At 31.3% G+C, this 19128-nt stretch overlaps 1 protein-coding gene across 1 annotated transcript in view; it reads left to right on the top strand.

The window, feature by feature from the left end:
• LOC134529706 (lysine-specific demethylase 6A) overlaps positions 1 to 19128 on the top strand; it is a 235905-nt gene that overhangs the window by 68615 nt on the left and 148162 nt on the right. The window contains exon 4 of the mRNA XM_063364070.1: positions 1157 to 1265. Within this exon, the coding sequence (XP_063220140.1) occupies positions 1157 to 1265 (109 nt within the window). The remainder of the gene's footprint in view (positions 1 to 1156; positions 1266 to 19128) is intronic.

Raw genomic sequence — 19128 nt, 5'->3', positions numbered from 1 at the left:
TACAACAATGATTTTATTATTTCAAATTACTATTTATCATAAACATGCATAATGTGGGAGAATTCCATCTGCTGAAAAACATGTGTGAGAATTCCATTTGTGGAAAAACAAACAAGTCTCCAAATGTGTAGTTTTTAAAGAAACACATAGCGAGTGCTTGTGGTCAAGATGGTCAAAGTGAGAAGCTTTGTAGGAGTCTGTATGTAAGACCTTATGAAAACATGAGCCACAAACACACAACCAAAAACTTGACTATTCAATATCCACACAAATTAGAAAATTCATAACTTAGAAAATCATAACTTTGAACTTTCAAAACTTAGAAACATACAACTTAAAACTGTCATGACTTAGAAATATATAACTTAGAAACACACAATCTCAAATCAGATAACTTAGAAACACCATAAATTAGAAACACACAACTTAAAAATATTATAACTTAGAACTTTCATAACTTGGAAACATGTAACTTAAAAACATACAATGCCGAACTACATAACTTAAAACATCATAACTTAGAACTGTTACAACTGGAAGTCATTTAACTTAGAAACACACAACACCAAACCATATGAATTAGAAATATCACAAGCTATACCCACGTAACTTAGAACTATCACAAATTAGAACCATATAACTTAGAACAGGAATAATGAATAAAATTCTGTCTTGTGTGTTTCTATGTTATGACAACACTCCTACATCAGGTGTTCAAGATATACACAATATAACACATCTGGTATTTGGAATTTTAATTTTCACAGCTGAACAGTTAACTAAATTTTCTTTGCTTAACAACTCTAGGTCCTTCTTACTCTTTGTGAATCCAGACATATCTTTATGAACATAGATACAACTTACCGTGGGTAAATTTAGTTCTTCTTTAATTAGATAATATAATGTAATTTGGTATTGGTTATAAACAAATTTTATCACTATTCAACCAATAGTCATTGAAGTCAGATATGTGGTTTGGTGGTTATGCGGAAATTATATTTTGGAGCTTTGTATGGAAATTGCAATGTCCTGTCTTGCCTTGATCTGTTTTCACTCGTAAAAATCAGCAGTTAAGCTTGTAAATAAAAATACAGTTAATTTAAAAATATAAACATTAGAAAATGCTACCTTTTAGCTGTGTGTGTATATGTTTAAGCTATGTCTGCATATCAGAAGTTCTTCAGCCTGAAACCAGACTACTGGAAGGATGCCAACTTTCTTTATGGCCAGGGACTGGTGTACTTTCACTTCAATGCATTTCAGTGGTAAGTGAGATAAGCCATTTGTGGTCTATATTTTATTGAAGTAGGTATGGGAAATATTTTGAAGAATAATTAAGGGTTTAACTCGGAGATTAAAAAATCAATACCATGATTGCAGTTGTATAATGTTGTTTCTGTTGAAAGACACTGCAAATTAAGAAGCAAAGATGTAATTTATAGATATTTTCTTTATAAAACTTTTTGTACTCTTTTCAAGCCTATAAGTTTTGAAATAAGATTTTAGTTCACAGAAAATTGTGCACATATTAATTTTTTACTCTTTTAATTTAAGTAAATAAAATTAATGATTATCATGCATTATTGTTTTTTTGAAATTTTTTTAATCTTATTAATAATGTATGAATAATCATAATATTTTGTTTCATGAATGTTTATTTTTTTAGGTATAATATCCATTTATAATTTTGTGCATTTAATGTTATTTTGTTTATTATGTCAATTATTTTGAAATTCCTCTATGATTGAACTGAATGAGCTCAATGAGCTGTGATGACAGAATGGAAGAAGAAAAAAATTTTTTTTTTTTAAAATATAAAATGGTAGTCTTTAACTCTTTCCATAGAATAAATATGAAATAAATGAAAAAAATATTAATAACACTTAAGTAAAGTAACATTTGCATGTTAATCTCAACTACATAATTACCACTAACAAGAAGAAAGACATAAAGAAGTTGACAGATTGTGAAAAGATCTAGGTCCTTAAAACTTTGGTTGTAAAAGAGTACTTTATGCTACTTTAAGCATTAGTTTGAAAGATATTTTCTCAAGGGCCACTTCCTATGTTTTTCATTAATGCTTTAATCTATTACAAGTACTATAAAATAATGGCTGTTAACTGATGATGGATAATTTTGTATTCATGCCACTGAATCCTCTTTTTTAAAATTCTGTACCTCCTATAATCCCCAGTTCAGAATGAGAATTTTTCTAAACAAACAGTAATTAAGAGGTATTTTCTGCCTGTTGCAAGCTTTCACTATGTTGCATGTTTTTTAAAGTGTATTTTTGTGTGAAACTATTCATTGTTCGCAGACTAAGTACATACAAAATGATGTACACGTTAGTTGCCAGAGTAATAGTATTTAAAATACATGCATAATTAATTACTATATAATGAAACATTTAAAAACTACCAAAAATAGCTTAGTCAGACTTCCATATCTTAAACTGATGCATACAAAACCAGAGATAAATACCTAAACTATACTTAGCTACAGACATTCCATGAACAAATGTTAGGATCCCCACTCAAAGTCACAGAGTGTCACATTGCATGTATTAAACTGTACACCAGTTTAGAGTATTATGCCAGAAAGTGTCATATTTTTGTGACAGGGCCCTTCCACCAGGGACACAGAATTTTTGATCATTTTGCCTCACTTATACAAATAAGGCAACAGTTTTGAGCTTTGGTTTCTTATGCCATTTTGATTTTTGATTTTTTATCATTACTATTATTTAAGGGCTATTAATGAAATTTTAAAGGGATACCTTTCTTGCAATTGTTTTTGTCACTAATATTTTTAACATATATTCACAAAGTGTAATATAATGGGTGTAAAAAGTCATGCAAATGGTAATTATTATAGAAACTTGTGCAATTTTTTTACAACCAATATTACACTTAATGAATAACTGTTGAAAATATTAGTGAAGGAACAACAAATGAAAGGGAAGTATCATGTTAAAATGTCAAAAATAGCCTTTAAATAATAAGTAATATTGAGGAAATGAAAAAACCATAATGGCATTGGAGACAGAGCCTTAAGGAAATAGATTGACATGTAATGAAGGCAGGTTTTCAGATATGTAGATTATTTGCAGCTAAGTTTGTATCTAATCTTCTTTTGTCAGAATGCTTTTAATTTATATGGAGGGATATTTCAAACAATGTACCGTACTGTTAATTTTTTTATTGAGTTTTTACATTCATTGACAAGGCCATTAGAGATTGTAACACACAGTACAGACCAGGAATATTGGAAATTAGCAGTGACTTATAGTAAGTAACCATCCAAGAGTGTTTTTAGGAATCCATCCACTTGCCACCTTGTTCCATGATAATCTTTATAAATGCAGTTTTTATTTTGTCCAACTCAGTTATCACTCAATACCATTTCATAACATATGAATGAACAGCGGGAATAATTTTTAGATACCAAAGTTCAACTTTACATGTGGTGAACAGCGATCAGAATGGGTTGTTTTATTATACATATAACTTGTTTGAAAGCAAATAAAATTCAACACATCTTGCTAATTGGTAGGAAGCAGATAGTTATGTTACTTTTAAAGGAGTTCAGACTCTCAACTTTTATGCAATTTGGCTCCTGTCTTATTTTTCACTTTGATTTTGGGGTTACAGCTTTTTCTTTAATGTTCAAGCAACTACACACTTTACATACATCTTGCTTTGAAATCTTTATATGAAATTATAAGATAGGAAAATGTTTGAGAAAATTTTTCCGGAAACACATGTTCTCATTTTTCTGAGATAAAAAATATTATTATCATTTAATTCTGATTACTTTCAGGTCTTACTGAAATGTATTCTACGGTAATGACTTATTTAACAATAAAATATGTTGTTTTAAATATAGGGTGGCCATAAATTTTTCCACTTTTGATATAACCATGGAAAAAAAAGATTGTATTCAAATAAATGTTTATTTATAAGAACATAAATGAACATTTCTTATAAATAATATCAACCTAATGGCCGCCATCTAGCCGCTGGCATTTCTCAAATCTGGCCATCATGAAACTGCATCCCTATAAAATACATTTATTGCAAGAGTTAAAGCAAAATAGTTTATTTGAGAAAATAATTCGGCAATAGAATGTTCGAGCTATTAAACAACTCCAATAACAATTTCTGCAAGGATGAAGCCCACTTTCACTTATATGGACATGTAAATAAACATAATTGCAGATTCTGGAGCAGGGAAAACCCGAAATTAAAACACCAACGACCTTTGCAGTCTTCAAAGGTGGTGGTTTGTCGATCTATTCAAAGGGCATTATCGGCAGATACTTCTTTGAAAATGCATGCAGTGATTCTGTAACAGTTAATTCTGCAGAATATGTGAAAATGCTACAAGAATTATTTCAACCACAGTTGCAGCAGTTCGTTGGTTACAACAGTAGGACTTGGATGCAGCAAGATGGTGCAACCTGCCATACATCCAACTAGAGTGTACCTGTGGTTAAAGAAATGTTCCCTAACAAGCTTATATCACACAGAGGAGATATTCTATGACCTCCCCGCAACCCATATCTAACTCCAGGTGATTTTTTTATGGGGTTATCTTATAAGATGGGATCTATGTAAATAAACCAGCGACAATACCCCAGTTAAAGGAGAACATCCATCAAGAAATAGTTTACATACCCCAAGATTGTGTCGAAAAGTTGTTGAAAATCTGACAGCCAGATTTGAGGAATGCCAGTGACGAGAGGGTGGCCATTTGGGCGATATTATTTAAAAAAAAAATATTTTACAGTATATTATTGTTCTTATAAATAAACATTTATTTGAATACAATCTGTATTTTTTTCATGGTTATTTCAAAAGTGCAAAAATTTATGACCCACTCTTTATTTCATGAGTATTTGTAAAGTTTGCAAGGCAGTGTCTTGTTTTTCAGTGAATTCAATTTTAACTGTTTTATTGTTAATTATGAATTGCAGTTATTCATGATCAAAGGCAAAAATAAGTGAATGTTGGTTTACAATTTTAAAGGCACCTTTGTATGACTCAAATTTATGAGCACGTAGTTCGGAGTTGAGTATATTCTTGGAGGTCCTATTGCCTTAAGCCTCTTTTCATAACCATGTGATGTAAATCCCTATGAACAATCAGTCATTGACATGCAGTGAAGGTTTTTTTGTTTACATATTAGAAGTTAAGAATAATCTTAATTCTTTGTTTCCTGCAAAATGGGGAAATTTTACTTAATATATTACACCTGATATTTTCTGTTGACACCTGAGTTGATTTTACATATGCCAGTGAAGTTCAACATAATACATGCATTCTTACAGAGATTTTTTACTGTATGTGGAATGAAGAGGTCTAATAAATTAGAAAGCAGGATGTCACTGGTATACTGCTCTGCTGGGAGGATCTCCTGATTCATCGCTAACGGGAACCTGAAGTTATACCATATGGCTCCCCACACCATTGATATCCATGGGGATTGTCAGATTAGTTATTATTACCATTGTCGGTTGACTTTCTAGGGTGCCACTACAAACATGCGCACCTAGCGGAGACTTTAGGTAATAAGGCAGTGACGTGACCTAAGTGGCTGCAAGACTCAAATTTACACCCCGGTACATCAGACCACAAGACCTGACCTGATCTATGTGTTGCGCATGCTACTTATTGTTAAAGTAAGATGTTTACCTGTGGGCTCTTTAGGCATTCCACATGTCTCAACCCTTTTATTGTCAAAAATGTAGTTCAAAAGAAACTGGCAATATTGGTTTTATTGGTTGCAACTCTTGTATTTATTAAGTTATGTCTCAATACCATTGAAAGAAAACTGTTCAATAAGTACAAGGCACAAAATCTTAATATGTTTAGTTCCTGGGCACCACTTGGCCTTGACTAAGTTCAGCGGTTGACGATTAAGTTCAAAAATCTTGAAAAAGAAATAAAACTACATAGGTAAAACAGTCTACCACCCGAAGTAGGCCTTGAGGAAAGATAAAGGTTTAGAATTATAAAACGTATGATGGATGTTAACAGATCAGTAAGAGATAAGTTAAATTTCTCGGGGTTTGATGAGCATCCACCTCAGGTCAAAGAGTATATAAAGTGTGAGAGTTTTAAATCAGCGTTAGTAAGAGAGAACTTTATTTTGCTCATTTGTTTGCCGAACACATCCGAAGTAGGCACTTCTGTACTGCCAACCTTGAAACTCACATTAACCAAATATTTTACGTTATCATGTTTGGTAGCTAGACTTTTTTTTGTTGTGTTTGGCTCTGCCGTGTATGTTTTGATTTTTGTTCGAAACAGCTTGTGTTTTGTTTAAAACGATTAATAAGCTTTACTTACCTTAATCCCAATCATTAGTATACAACATAATTCTAATGTGATATTTAATTTTATACTAGCGGATTTGACTCATTTTACTTTAAAAATCTTAAAAATGCTAATCTCTTAACTAAAAAAAACACAAAATTTAAACAACAATTTAAAGAAAATTTGTATAAGTTGTGTATTAACAGCTCTCAACCATTATGAACTGTCGATGCAGCCGATTTCACTACACACATTTCTGAAGATTATAGATGATTAATATACACCCGCCCCTCAAAGTAATGCAATAATTAGTTCCAGGAAAACAGACCACTAATCAAAACAGCGCAAATCAAATACTTTTTTCCATAATCATAATAATTAACTTTCCAATCAGGTAAGTTTGTTTGCTGACCACCATTTTAATGAAGACACTACTCTTGTTAAGATTAATTCACAGTACTAATATATGTCTAAATACATTTTAAGTATATTTAAATAAATGTTGAATATCATTTTGAGACTAAACAACCAAAAATTAAATTTAAAAAATTCACGTACTGCATTGTTTACATAATAAGGCTTTGGCATAACATTCCTAAAAGAGGCTCTAACAAAATTTCTTAGTTCCAAAATAATGTTATTAATATAGGATATATATTTCAGTTTTAATAAGATTTAATAAACATAAACTTAATGTTTCCTATTATCAAAAATATTTTTTAATCTGTTAACGTAATTCCAGACACTATTATATACTAAATGTCTTTCTGTCATGATTTACCACTAGTGCATCATATTAAACACGAGGTAAACTAGTGCTGAAAGATTCTGGCTTTTCTCTCCAGAGCTGCTGTTGACATGTTAGATGGTGGAATATAAACATAGCAGAACACTTGGGTGTCGTTGGAAATAAGTGCGCAATGAAAGAAGTGAATAGCTATTATGGAAGGAGAAAACTAAAGTCTGTTGATTTGTCGTATTAATAATTCATTGTATTATTAATTTGTTGCATTGTATTTAATTTACACAAGTGGCACTGCCATTGTACGCTCACGGAAATAAAAGTTCACGTAAAAGAAAATAGCGCTACTTTGAATCTATGACTGTACTACTTTAAGTCATGCCGTAATTTACTGGCACTTTTAATGAAAAACAGCACAAATTGAACAGCATTACTTCGAGGGGCGGGTGTATTAAAAAAATAAACTACCAAATATTTGTGTAACAAATTACATCACTATTTGTCATAGCCTTGTTCTATGTTCTACTAATACAAATAATTTTCCCAGTACGAAAATTACTGTGGTTCAAACTGCCACTATAAGTTTATTTTTACAATTGAATTCTTTTAACTATTTTTCTTATAATTTTGTGCTACATGGCATCATTTACACAAACATTAAACATATATTTTTTATGGATAAATATCTGCAAACCTAAAACTTACTTTATAGGTAAAATAACGAATTCAAATACACAACTTCATCTTAACTATTGTAAGATTTGGATCTGGAGTTGCAGGGTCTTATTTTGTCCACATCATGTCACTGAGAAATAACATTACTTGCTATAATTAAAATTTTTCGAATTATTATTCTAGTACCAATAATGCCTGTTATATGATTTATGAACCACTGATGAAATTGTACATTGATAAAGTAATTGAATTCGCACAATTTTTGATTTCGAACTATTCAATATTTATAACAAATAGTAGTAAAAGAGTTCTAAAACGTTAATGTTTAGTAAACTTTAAGTGGTTATAATTTTGAAGTATAAATTTTTATTTTTAGGTTGTAAGGTCATAGCACCTAACCTTTTGTTATGGTGGAAATCCCAAGAGACTGAGCTGTGTGCAGAGCACAATGGCCACAGAATGGCATCCGGCTGCCAAACAATTTGACAAACAAGTGGATTTCAGAACCATGCCGAGGGCAAAACAAAAAAAACTCTTCACTAAAATTGCTTCAATAAATTAGAGGCCCTTTTACAATAATATCATGTACTAGTTATTTAATTTAAAAGTGTGTATAATATATTTTGGAATGGGCTGTGTTCCAAAACCATTGGCCCTTCAGCACCACAATGTGTGCATACAGTGAGCATCAAAAGAAATGGCAACCAAGAGTCAAACCTGATTCTGATGCCACATCACTCATAATCATTTCACCATTATCTTCCAAAGCTGTAGTGTAGTCTGTTTTACGGATGCTGTCTGACTGGGGAAATGAGATCTAAAAGCACTAAGGGTGGCATGGGCTAGTACATTTTGCAATTAATTGAGAATTAATATTTAAATAAGGGTATGTTTAAAATTGGTTGTCTAAGGACTTTAGCACTGGATCATGCAAACTCCTGCAAAACCTGACTTATATTACTTCACTTCCCTTGCTTAGGAAAAAAAAATTTTTAACTAGCAATCGCAGAAATTTTTCATTCCTTATTCCTTGATATCTGCAAGTATTTCAGGATTGTTGCTAGTTATACAAACAAGCTGCTGTACAAGACTACAACTATTGCCTGGAATCAGAAATGCATCAGCATGGCTTACTTATTGGTGCAAAGTTGCTTAAATGATAAATGATCAGAAAAAATACCTCTTATGGCAAAAAAAAAGAAGAAAATACAAAAAAAAAAATCTTTATTGATGTAGTAAAGTAAATCTATAGAAGACTATTCATGTAGATATTCTTGAACATAATTTGAATGACAGATGCATGCCATATTAGCTATGCACCTTTTTGTTTACAGCAGGAAAAAATATTCACAAACTACTGCAGCTTCAACATGGTTGTGAGGGCTCTCAAAGTTAGAAGCTGCATTGACTTCCCTGAAACCACTGCTCAATCTGATATCTAACATAATGCAGGTATATTTAATGGTTCAGGTACATTGCTTAGGTGATTATTCACACAAAAATTTTTCAAAAGCATTTAGTCAAAATTATTTTATGTAGCAGTAAGTACCAATTTTTTTATATCCATCAGGTGGATTAAAAAGAAAATATCCAAAAGTATTTTTTATATCAGAAGCAGAGCGAAACAACTAAATTAGTACCCTCGGTAAAGTTATGTGATAACACTATTTTGTATCTACAAACAAAACATTTTGAAAAATCCAATTTTGCTTTAATGCAATGTTGATCTAGTAGTGTTCATAGTTGCCACTATTCAGTTCTGAAAATGCCTCTCATATGGGGCTCAAAATATATCCATCTCAAAAAGTGCTGTGTTAATGACCTGTCTAAATAAATTTGTTCATGAATCTACATTATGTTGTGATCTACTGACGTGTGAAACTTCTGTTATGCATCAAGGTGTTTGGGGATCTGTAACCCGAACTATTATGAATGCCAGCCTTAATGTTGAGAAATATGATAACAACAGATTAATATTATTAAAATTGTAGAAGTTTTACAGAAATTAATATTAATTGCATTCATAAAATACTAAAATGATTTGTATATGTTATAAATTCATGAAAATTTAGAACATAAAACCAAAATAAATAAGAGTAACAATTTTATATCCATTTTTTAAAACTTGAAAAATACTAATCCATAAATAAACGTGACAATAAATAAAATAAATGTTATATGTGATACATAAGCAATACAGATGCCACTCCAATGGTGTTTATGCTTTGATTAGAAAATAATATTCAGTAATATTGATGATATTTACGTGCACAGGTGGCTCTGACTTCACACACCACTCTGCCGCAACTTTCTGTTGAAATTTGACGGTTTAGCATTTTCACCTTCACTTTACAAAATAGACGCATACACAATTTAAAAAACAGTGAATATTTCCTGCTTCATCTTAACAAACATATACATCGTACAAGAAAAAGAAGGAACATCAAATAATAAGGTAAGTGTAACATAAAACAACAGTACAATTAACATTACTCATTTCCAGTCTTAACCATTATGGAAACTTCTGGATACAAGTTTGTGTCCATGCAGCGATACAGATGTGTAACACGATAAGCTGGGAAAATACATTACACATATTGTCACGGCAGTGCTGCCAGTGATTTTTATCTGCTGCTGTCTCACATCATCATCTTTATTCATGGTGGCTACGCACAGGGAAAACATGGAAAATAAGAAAAATGCAGGGAATTTAATAGGTCCCAGGAAAAACCTAGAGTTCTCAAGAATTAAGTGAAAAGGAAATATGTGGGTTTTTTTAATGTGTTACGAAAAATTGTGGTATTTAAGACTAAGATTATGATGAAGTTATCTGGCATGTTCTCTATCTTGTCCTTTTAATTTTCAGCAATGTTGCTTACTTGAGGACCAACCAAGTCTTGTAATTTTTACAGACATTATTTCCAAACAGAAATTTCAATTACTAGACATGAATGCCAACTACTCAGAAATTTTCTTACATCAGTTGCTATTGGCTGCTGAAACTGTTTGCCCGTTAGATTTTTGTCTGCTGTTTAAGGCATGTATTTATTGTATACTTAAAGATAACAATGATGGATGCATATAAAAGAAAAATATTTTGGGCTTGAACAAATTTTGAATACCTCCCAAAAACATGGGAATCCAATGGAATATTATACTCCTGATTCTTAACCATCATGTCCTAGAATTAATCCACAATGCATGTGTAACACTCGTGCACAATCAAAACTTATTATCTTGTAATTTTATTTCTCTGGTATTACTTTATTCCAAGTTTGTTGTTAGGAAACATAAGTCAGTTTCAAGATAAATTAAAAAAGCCAACATAATACAGTGAAAGGTCTTTAATCAGGAACATTCGGTACCAGTGCCATGCCGGGTTAGCGATTTTGTCAAATTATTGAAATCAATGTAATTTTACATCGAATACCAAAGACAAATGAATTTACAGTGCAAAGATATTAAGGAAAACTGTAGTTATAAGCTGCAGCATTGAAAAAAAATATACATATGACCATTACTGGTTAAAATAATATCTAATATCATGTAGCATCCATGATTCAGACCTTTTCTTCAAAAAATGTGCATGCATATATAACCCACTATATAACAGGAAACACTACTGAAATGAAAATTGAAAGTAATAATAAACTCTGAATGAACTAACCTGGTGGCCAAGTTTAACTGAACGTGAGAAGCTCAATTAGTGCCGCATTGAAGGATGTGCCTAACCATGCTGTATTAAATACCTTTCACTTAATAGGGCTTTAAAAAAAAGGGTTTTCAGACCATTCTGTTTCAACAGGAAATCTAATGGTTAAATAATAAACATTTGCTTTAGCTTTTTGTGTTTACTATACTATCAAACATGTTACAGGATAGCTAATTTATAATTGATCTAAAAGATCTTTTTGAATTTACATTGTATTTGGTTTAAAAAAAAAAGGAGGAAGGCCATTCTGTAAAAGAATATATTTCTTAAAATTTATGTGACTTAAGTATTGCCATTAAAAGCATTTAGTTTTCCATAGAGATTTTGTTCAGTAACTATGAAAATTTAAAGTTTAATTTAAAAACATAATATAGTTATAACAAAATATTATTGGATTTACTTAGCCGAAGGTGAATCATCGCACGCTAGCCGTGACATAGCTGCTGTGAAGATGGCCAGGATATGGTCCGCAATTGCAGTATTTTTGATGCGCTTACATCCTAAGATGGAACTGAATTCTCTGTCTGGGCTGAAAATAAGTTTGAAGAAAAACTGTGATTTCTTGAGCTTGAAAACCCACTGCGGAAAACCAAGCAGTGATGACGCAAGAATACGATTGTGAGGATAAAACAAATTTTTAAGAAATCAAGGGCAAGGAAATAAAGTGTAGGTATCACATAACCATATATGCTGGTAGACCAGAGAGCAAATATTGGTGCATTGCAGAAAAACAGTGACATGGCCACAATCCAGGATTAGAGAAACACAAACTAAACATACATCTTAATATGCAAGAGATATGGAATAATTTCTTTAGACGATCATGGATACATGCTCATGCTGCAGTAAACAACATTTTTACTACTTAGAAATGAGATATAGTGTAATTCATCTCGCTAATAAACTATGAAAAGGGAAAAAATAGGTGCGATTCATAGTTAAAGATGGTAGATGGTAGATGACACTAGCATCCAAAGTTGCCGGAAGATAACAGAAAGCAGCGTGACTGGCATAGGTCACACAGCGGGGAAGAGAGGCGAAATTTAGGTGCTGCGGTGGCAGGAAATTATTGCTAGGAAAGGTGAGGGAAAAAAATTACTGCAGACGACTAGATGTTAAGTCCATTCATTCATTAATCTTTTACAATTAAAAAATACACAAGTACATATTTATAAAATAACTCTTAAATAAAAATATTTATGTTTTATTTTTAGTTTTGATGAGTAGAAAATAATGATTGTGGGTTTCACAGCAAAATTTTCTCGACCAGTGGACGAATAAAAATTATGCTTTTGATCAGTTTTTTTCCAACTAGCTAGGAATATGTTTTTCATACTTGAATATTTATATTTTAGCTTCAACTTGTTTTTTATATATTTAATTTTTCAATGATACTTAAACATAATATTTAATGATTAACATGGTTTCAACTGGGTCACGAAAGTCCCGAAAAAGCCACAAATATTAATTTTTCTTCTGTTTTTTCGAATGTCATAATCCCGACTTCTGAGTGTGTGCGACTTTCTCGTATGTGTATGAGGATATTTTGCTTTCTGTACAAGATTCACTGTACAATGGATTATAATGACCTATTCTCATAAATAAGAATTGTGACCGGGTACGTGGGAATTATGTTCGGTTCGGTAATATTTTTTTCCACCTCGCCGTTAGATGTATAAGTTTCAAAAGTGGTTTTGCAGCGTGTAGCGACCAGTGAGTACGTTTTTGCGGTTCTCTGTGCTTTACTTCTTTTAAATTCTAAAAACACGTTTTATTAGTGTTTGCTATCGCAGGTATTATGAATGTTTAATATAGTGTTGAGTTCATCTGTAGTTCGATGAGTATCCGAGTGTAGCAAGAACATGAATTCTTTGAACACGTGTATAAACATACTTTTGAACATCATTGTAGGTAAGTGTATATTTGAAATAATTTTAACTACTCTATATTTCAAAATATTTAAAAGGTGGTGAATTTCTGGACTGAAATAAATATGTGCTTCATTAGTATAGCTTTTATAAAAAAAATTTACCATATTAATATTTGTAAAATATCGGTGGCCATTAAATAGCGGCATTTATAACAGGCCTATAGTAGTACCATAATCTTTAAGTTTACAAAATATAGTGCATTTAGTGTGCCTTAATCATAGAAACTATTTTTTTTTGTGTGGTATGTTTTTCCTTATCATAAACTAAACAACTAAGTGAAAGAAAACCACCTCACATTCCAATCAATTGAGTGTTTAAATATATATGGATATTATTGATTTTGAAGGCGAGTTTCTGTAGTCGACGGGCATGTTTGTGTGCGTTCATGTTGGAAGTTATGGTAACGGCATCTATCTGCAATAATTTCTGTAATTATTAATATGTGAAAAATGATTATGATTTCTCAAATTGGAAGTACATAAAATGGACGAGTTAATTAAAACGGTTGAGTTATTGTGTACCAAGATTGATGACCTTAAGCTTGACAGCTGGGTTTTTATACGTTACTAATTGATTCACTTGCCAAAACTGTGAAGATCAAACAGGAACTTCTCCATTTAAAGCAAAGTTTGTTAGCAAAAAACGTGAGAGATAATTCCTATAGTCATGTATTAAAAAAACCCTCAAGTGTGAAGAAAGCTATTAGTTTTTGAAGAATCACCCGGGTTTTAGTAATGGTACTTTGTCTCGTGACCTAATTTCAACTAACCGCGAAAAGCGCAACGTCATGACCAACTTCAACTCTACCGAACATGTTGCTGACAGTGATGGCTTTACTGTGGTACAATATGTACGGAAGCCTAGAACCAATACCAACTCTGAAGCCAAAAAACATAAGGAATGCAAGAAAATGCCTATGAATATGTGCATACATAATATCCCTATTCTTAAAACTGTTAGTAAACCTGTTCAGATAAAAACAAAAACTCTGTTCGTTACAAGATTTGATTCTTCTGTTCAAGGTCGTGAAATTGTCGAGTATATTTCCAATGAACTCAATTCTTCGCATGTGAAAGTAACTTGATTCAGGTCCAAATTTGATTCCTATGCTTCCTTCCATATTTTATTTATAAAATAAAATTTTAACAGAATTTGCAACGTTGTGTTTTGGCTTTGCGGGTGCTTAATTATTAATTAGCCCCTTCTATGTGAAGCTTCATTCAGATCAAATTATCAGCAACAATTCATCATTTTCTAATGCCATCAACATAGCTAGAGCAAGCCCAAAACCCCTTCCATCAGACTACATCTTAAATTACTACTGTGTAATTTGACTTTTGTGAGTGGGAAATATGTTAAAAAAACATAAGAGGATTAAGAACCAAAGCCATTGAATTCTTCGAAAATCAATCACTTAATATGTATAACATGTCATACAGAAACATGGTTTGTACTAACAAAAGCATCAACTCTCATTATTTTAATGATAATTATTATATATTTAGAACACAGAGACCCCTCACAAACCTTGATGGAAAGAGGAGGTGGTGTTTTGATAGCAGTTAAAACATACATTCAAAAATTGAATACCAACACCTGAATTTGATTACCCTAGAGTAGAAGCTGTCTGGCTAGTATTAAAACCCTATCAAACCAAATCTTTAATCCTTTTTAACATTTATATTCCCCCACAAACAGCTCTCTCAACGTATGCATCCTGTTTTGAAGATAAATTTGAGAACACTCAAGACAGTCTACTAGTAATTGGCGATTTCAACGTGCCTGGAGTCGATTGGACACAAATGCTTACACAAAAAATATTACAATATGGTATTAAATCTAAAGCTCGGGTCTTAATTTAATTTTTATCAGCAATGGGTTTATCTCAATTTATTAACTCTCAACCTTCCAATCAGGTGCTGGACTTAAAGTTTCACTAATCTCAAACTCTGGTTAGAAAAGTGCTGGATTCCATAGTAAAATAAGTCTTACCACATCCTACCATTGAGATCACCATCAAACTCGACATAGTGTGTAGAAATGAAAAGGTTGCTTCTTCATTTACAAATTATAAGATTGGTGACTATCTTGTTTTATATAATGCTCTCAAAATCATGACTGGTCAGACATTTATAATACTTGTATGTTAATAAATACTATGGTTGGTTATTTAACATCTACAATGAATGATTTGTTAAAATCATATATACCTATTACTGTGAAAACTACATCTGAGTTATTCAAAACCACTCAACAAGTCATTAAAACTAAAAAAAAAATCATAAATTATATAAATGTAACGTGAATCCTTACTATTATTCCTTGTTTTCTCAATCTTGTAAAGAGTCTAAGTTACTCATTTCGAGAGATAAAAAATGTCTTCATAATATTAACAAAAATTAAACAGAATCCCAAAAAATTTTTGGAATTATGTTTGAATTATGAGGAAGGGCTACAAATAACAACTATCCCTTAAGGTCAATCAATGATTCTGTCACAAATACCCTTTACATATTGCTAATTGTTTAGCTGAATATTTCTCTATGTATGTTAACCCCAACCTGCAACAAAAATCCACCAACTTCAAACTTTAATAGTAGTTCTATCCCTGTGGCTGATATCTCTGAGTCTTGTTCTCTGGAGTATTAAAACCTTAAAATCAACTTTGTCAACAGGTCCAGATGGCATTCCAAGTTTTGTTACAAAAGGCTGCTCTCTAATACTTGCTCTTCTTCTACAGCATATCTTTAATAGTAGTATTTACAGTGGAAGCTTGCTAAGGTCATTCCTATACATAAAAAAAGGTAATAAGTTAAATGTTTGGAACTATAGATCAATTTAACGTTTAAATGGTTTTGCTAAAGTCTTTGATAAAATTATATTTAAACATCTCAATTTAACTTAAAACTCACTGACACTCAACATGGCTTTAAATGGTAAAACAACCATGACAAACTTAGTTTCATTTCTTAACCCTATCTATTCAAAAGTTATTACACATAGTCAAGTTGATGCTTGTTACTTTGATTTAGCTAAAGCATTTGATACTGTTAATCATCACATTCTATTTACTAAATCTGCTAATTTTGCTTTAAGTGACAAATACATATCTTGGTTACTAGATATCTGAATAACATGAATTTTTATGTATCAGTACAAAATGTAAACTTTGATCTACTTTTGGCAAGTTCTGGCCTTCCTCAAGGTGGTACCCTTCACTGTTACTTTTTAATATCTACATCAATATAATTTTAGCGCTATATCATTCAACTGGCACTCTTTTCACTGATGACTTAAAAATACACCGGAAAATATCATCCTATCATGATTGCCATCTAATTCAGTGTGACATTTCTGCAGTTGTAAAATGGTGTAACTCAAACTTGGTATATCTTAAAATTGGAAAAAAAAAAAAAAACTACTATCATCATCATCTTCTCGAGAAAATTTCATCAAATTGTTTGTGATTGCAGACTTGTTAAAATTCATTAATTTCAAAGTTGCATTATTTTAAAGATCTAGGAATTTTACTTGGTTGAAACTATTCTTTGATCTTCATATAGAATCCATTTTGTCTTACTTCAATAGAATTTTTGGTTTCAGCAAATATAATCAATGCTTAAAATTTAGATTTCACCCTGTCCCTTTGTACAGGACTGGTTAGATCCAAACTTGAATATGGTTCTACCTGTGTTATTTAGAATAGTATCAATAATTCCGATAAAGTACAAATCAAATTATCTAAATTCATAACCCAAAAAATGAATAATGGTAACAAAATAGATCTAAATTCCATATTATGTTCTCTTTCTGATAGAAGAAATATATTAGATGCTTTATTTCTTTACAGTTGTTATAACCACAACATAACTATCCCTACATTTTGGAAACTACTGGTATTAAAATTCCTTCCGTTAATAGCTTTCTATGTAACTTTAAAAAAACCTATGATAGTGTATACAGACTTATGAATCATTTCAACAAATATGAGAGCTTTTTACGGTTTACCAGTAATAAAATTCACCTTAAAAAAATTCTATCGTCTGGCGATCCTTTATTTTAATTAATTTATATAATTTAATATTTTGTTTCTATATTTATATAATTGTATTTCACATTTTTTCTCTGTTAGTATTTGTTTTAATATCGTAGAACTTTTGGTTGTAGTTAAAGATGTTCCTCTGTATTTTTTTTGTTGGTGTGTGGTTGGTATTTTTTTCATTTTGTGTTGTTTAGTTTGTTTGTAATGTTATTGTCTTTTATGTTTCTTGTTTGTGCTTACCACCAAGGTTCCCTCAACCATTCGTAGGCATGTAACAATTGTTTATAAATAAAAGTAAAATAGGTTAATGAAAATATTAAAAACCACTAAACCTAAAAGAACTTCTTATACTCTTGTTATTACTATGAAATAATGTCTAGTAAATATTTCCAAGAAAATTAAATTTCTTTTTAAGATATTATACCTAAGCAAGGAACATACATTTTTTCGTACTTATTTCTGCAGAGTTGCATCTTGATATCATACTAAGGTGTAACCCAATGAAACCCCATAGTCTATGTAAAATCTCACAAGGTTAATTAAAAACATAAAAGCAAAGTGTAATTTACTGCCCATGTAAATTAAATATGAACAAACAAAAACATTACTTCTAGGCAAAGGTGAGGTTACGTTGAATAAAAATCTTTCAAACTAAATTCTAACTAGGGAAATCTTTAATACCTTGTGTTTAAATAAGTACACCAATCCAAGTCTGGTGGTTTGCCCTTGCTTTCTCTAGTATAGAGGTGATGAACACAACAACCCGTCAGTCCTGTAGTTTCTGCTCCATAATAACCTGTGTCATGAGAGGTTTTGTGATAGTCTGATGTCTGAAAGAAAATTATTAATACTGATGTAGCATGTCCTGCAAATATGAGATCAGTTGCTTCCTCTTATTCTGGAAATTCTCTTACACCGTTTCTACTGAAAGTGTAGGAGTGTTTTGTCATGAAAATCTTTGGCCTTGTTTTTACATAAGTTCATTAGAAAAAGCTGTGCTTCCATTTGTAAAGAAGGATTTTGTATTCGCGTGACTGCAGGTTGCATATGCTTCAGATGTGTCATCATATATTATAATTCTATTAATTTACAATATTAATACAGATTGCAATTTACTAGAAGGTCAAATAATTGAATTAATTTGAACTCTTAACACCATCAATAACACTGTTCTTTATTGAAACGCCATCACTTCACCCATATATATATATATATATATATATATATATATATATATATATATATATATATATATATATATATATATATGTCCCATAGTTTGTGCCCATTGCACTATTTATATTTTTTGCTTTTTGTCCCATTGCAGTATTTTAGTTGGAGTCAGAGTCTATAAGTCCAGCACTGTACAAGACAAGGAATTTGAGAAAGGATTCAGTAATGGCCTATTGTTTGTAACCATTCCAGCATTTGACTTATTTCGGGAAATCATGGAAAACTGAAGTCAGGTGGGTAGACAAGGATTCGAAATTAGGTTATCCTTAATGCGATTCTGCTTATTAACTAACTTTAGCTTATAAAACAAACCAATTTACTGTATTTTTATAACAAAAAAAATAACTTGTTAATGTTTCTGGAGTAGGAATGTGTTTAGTATTTTGCTTTACAGATATGTGTTGTTTACAATGATATTCTTTCACAGTTCTGGGGAAATGCTATGCATGTTCAGATATGCTCTGTAAAGGTAAGGG

The sequence above is a fragment of the Bacillus rossius genome, chromosome 2, assembly GCF_032445375.1.
Source record: "Bacillus rossius redtenbacheri isolate Brsri chromosome 2, Brsri_v3, whole genome shotgun sequence".
In the NCBI taxonomy this organism is placed as follows: Eukaryota; Metazoa; Arthropoda; class Insecta; order Phasmatodea; family Bacillidae; genus Bacillus; species Bacillus rossius.
The sequence above is the reverse complement of the archived record's forward strand: the minus strand, read 5'-3'. Positions and strand labels throughout refer to the sequence as shown.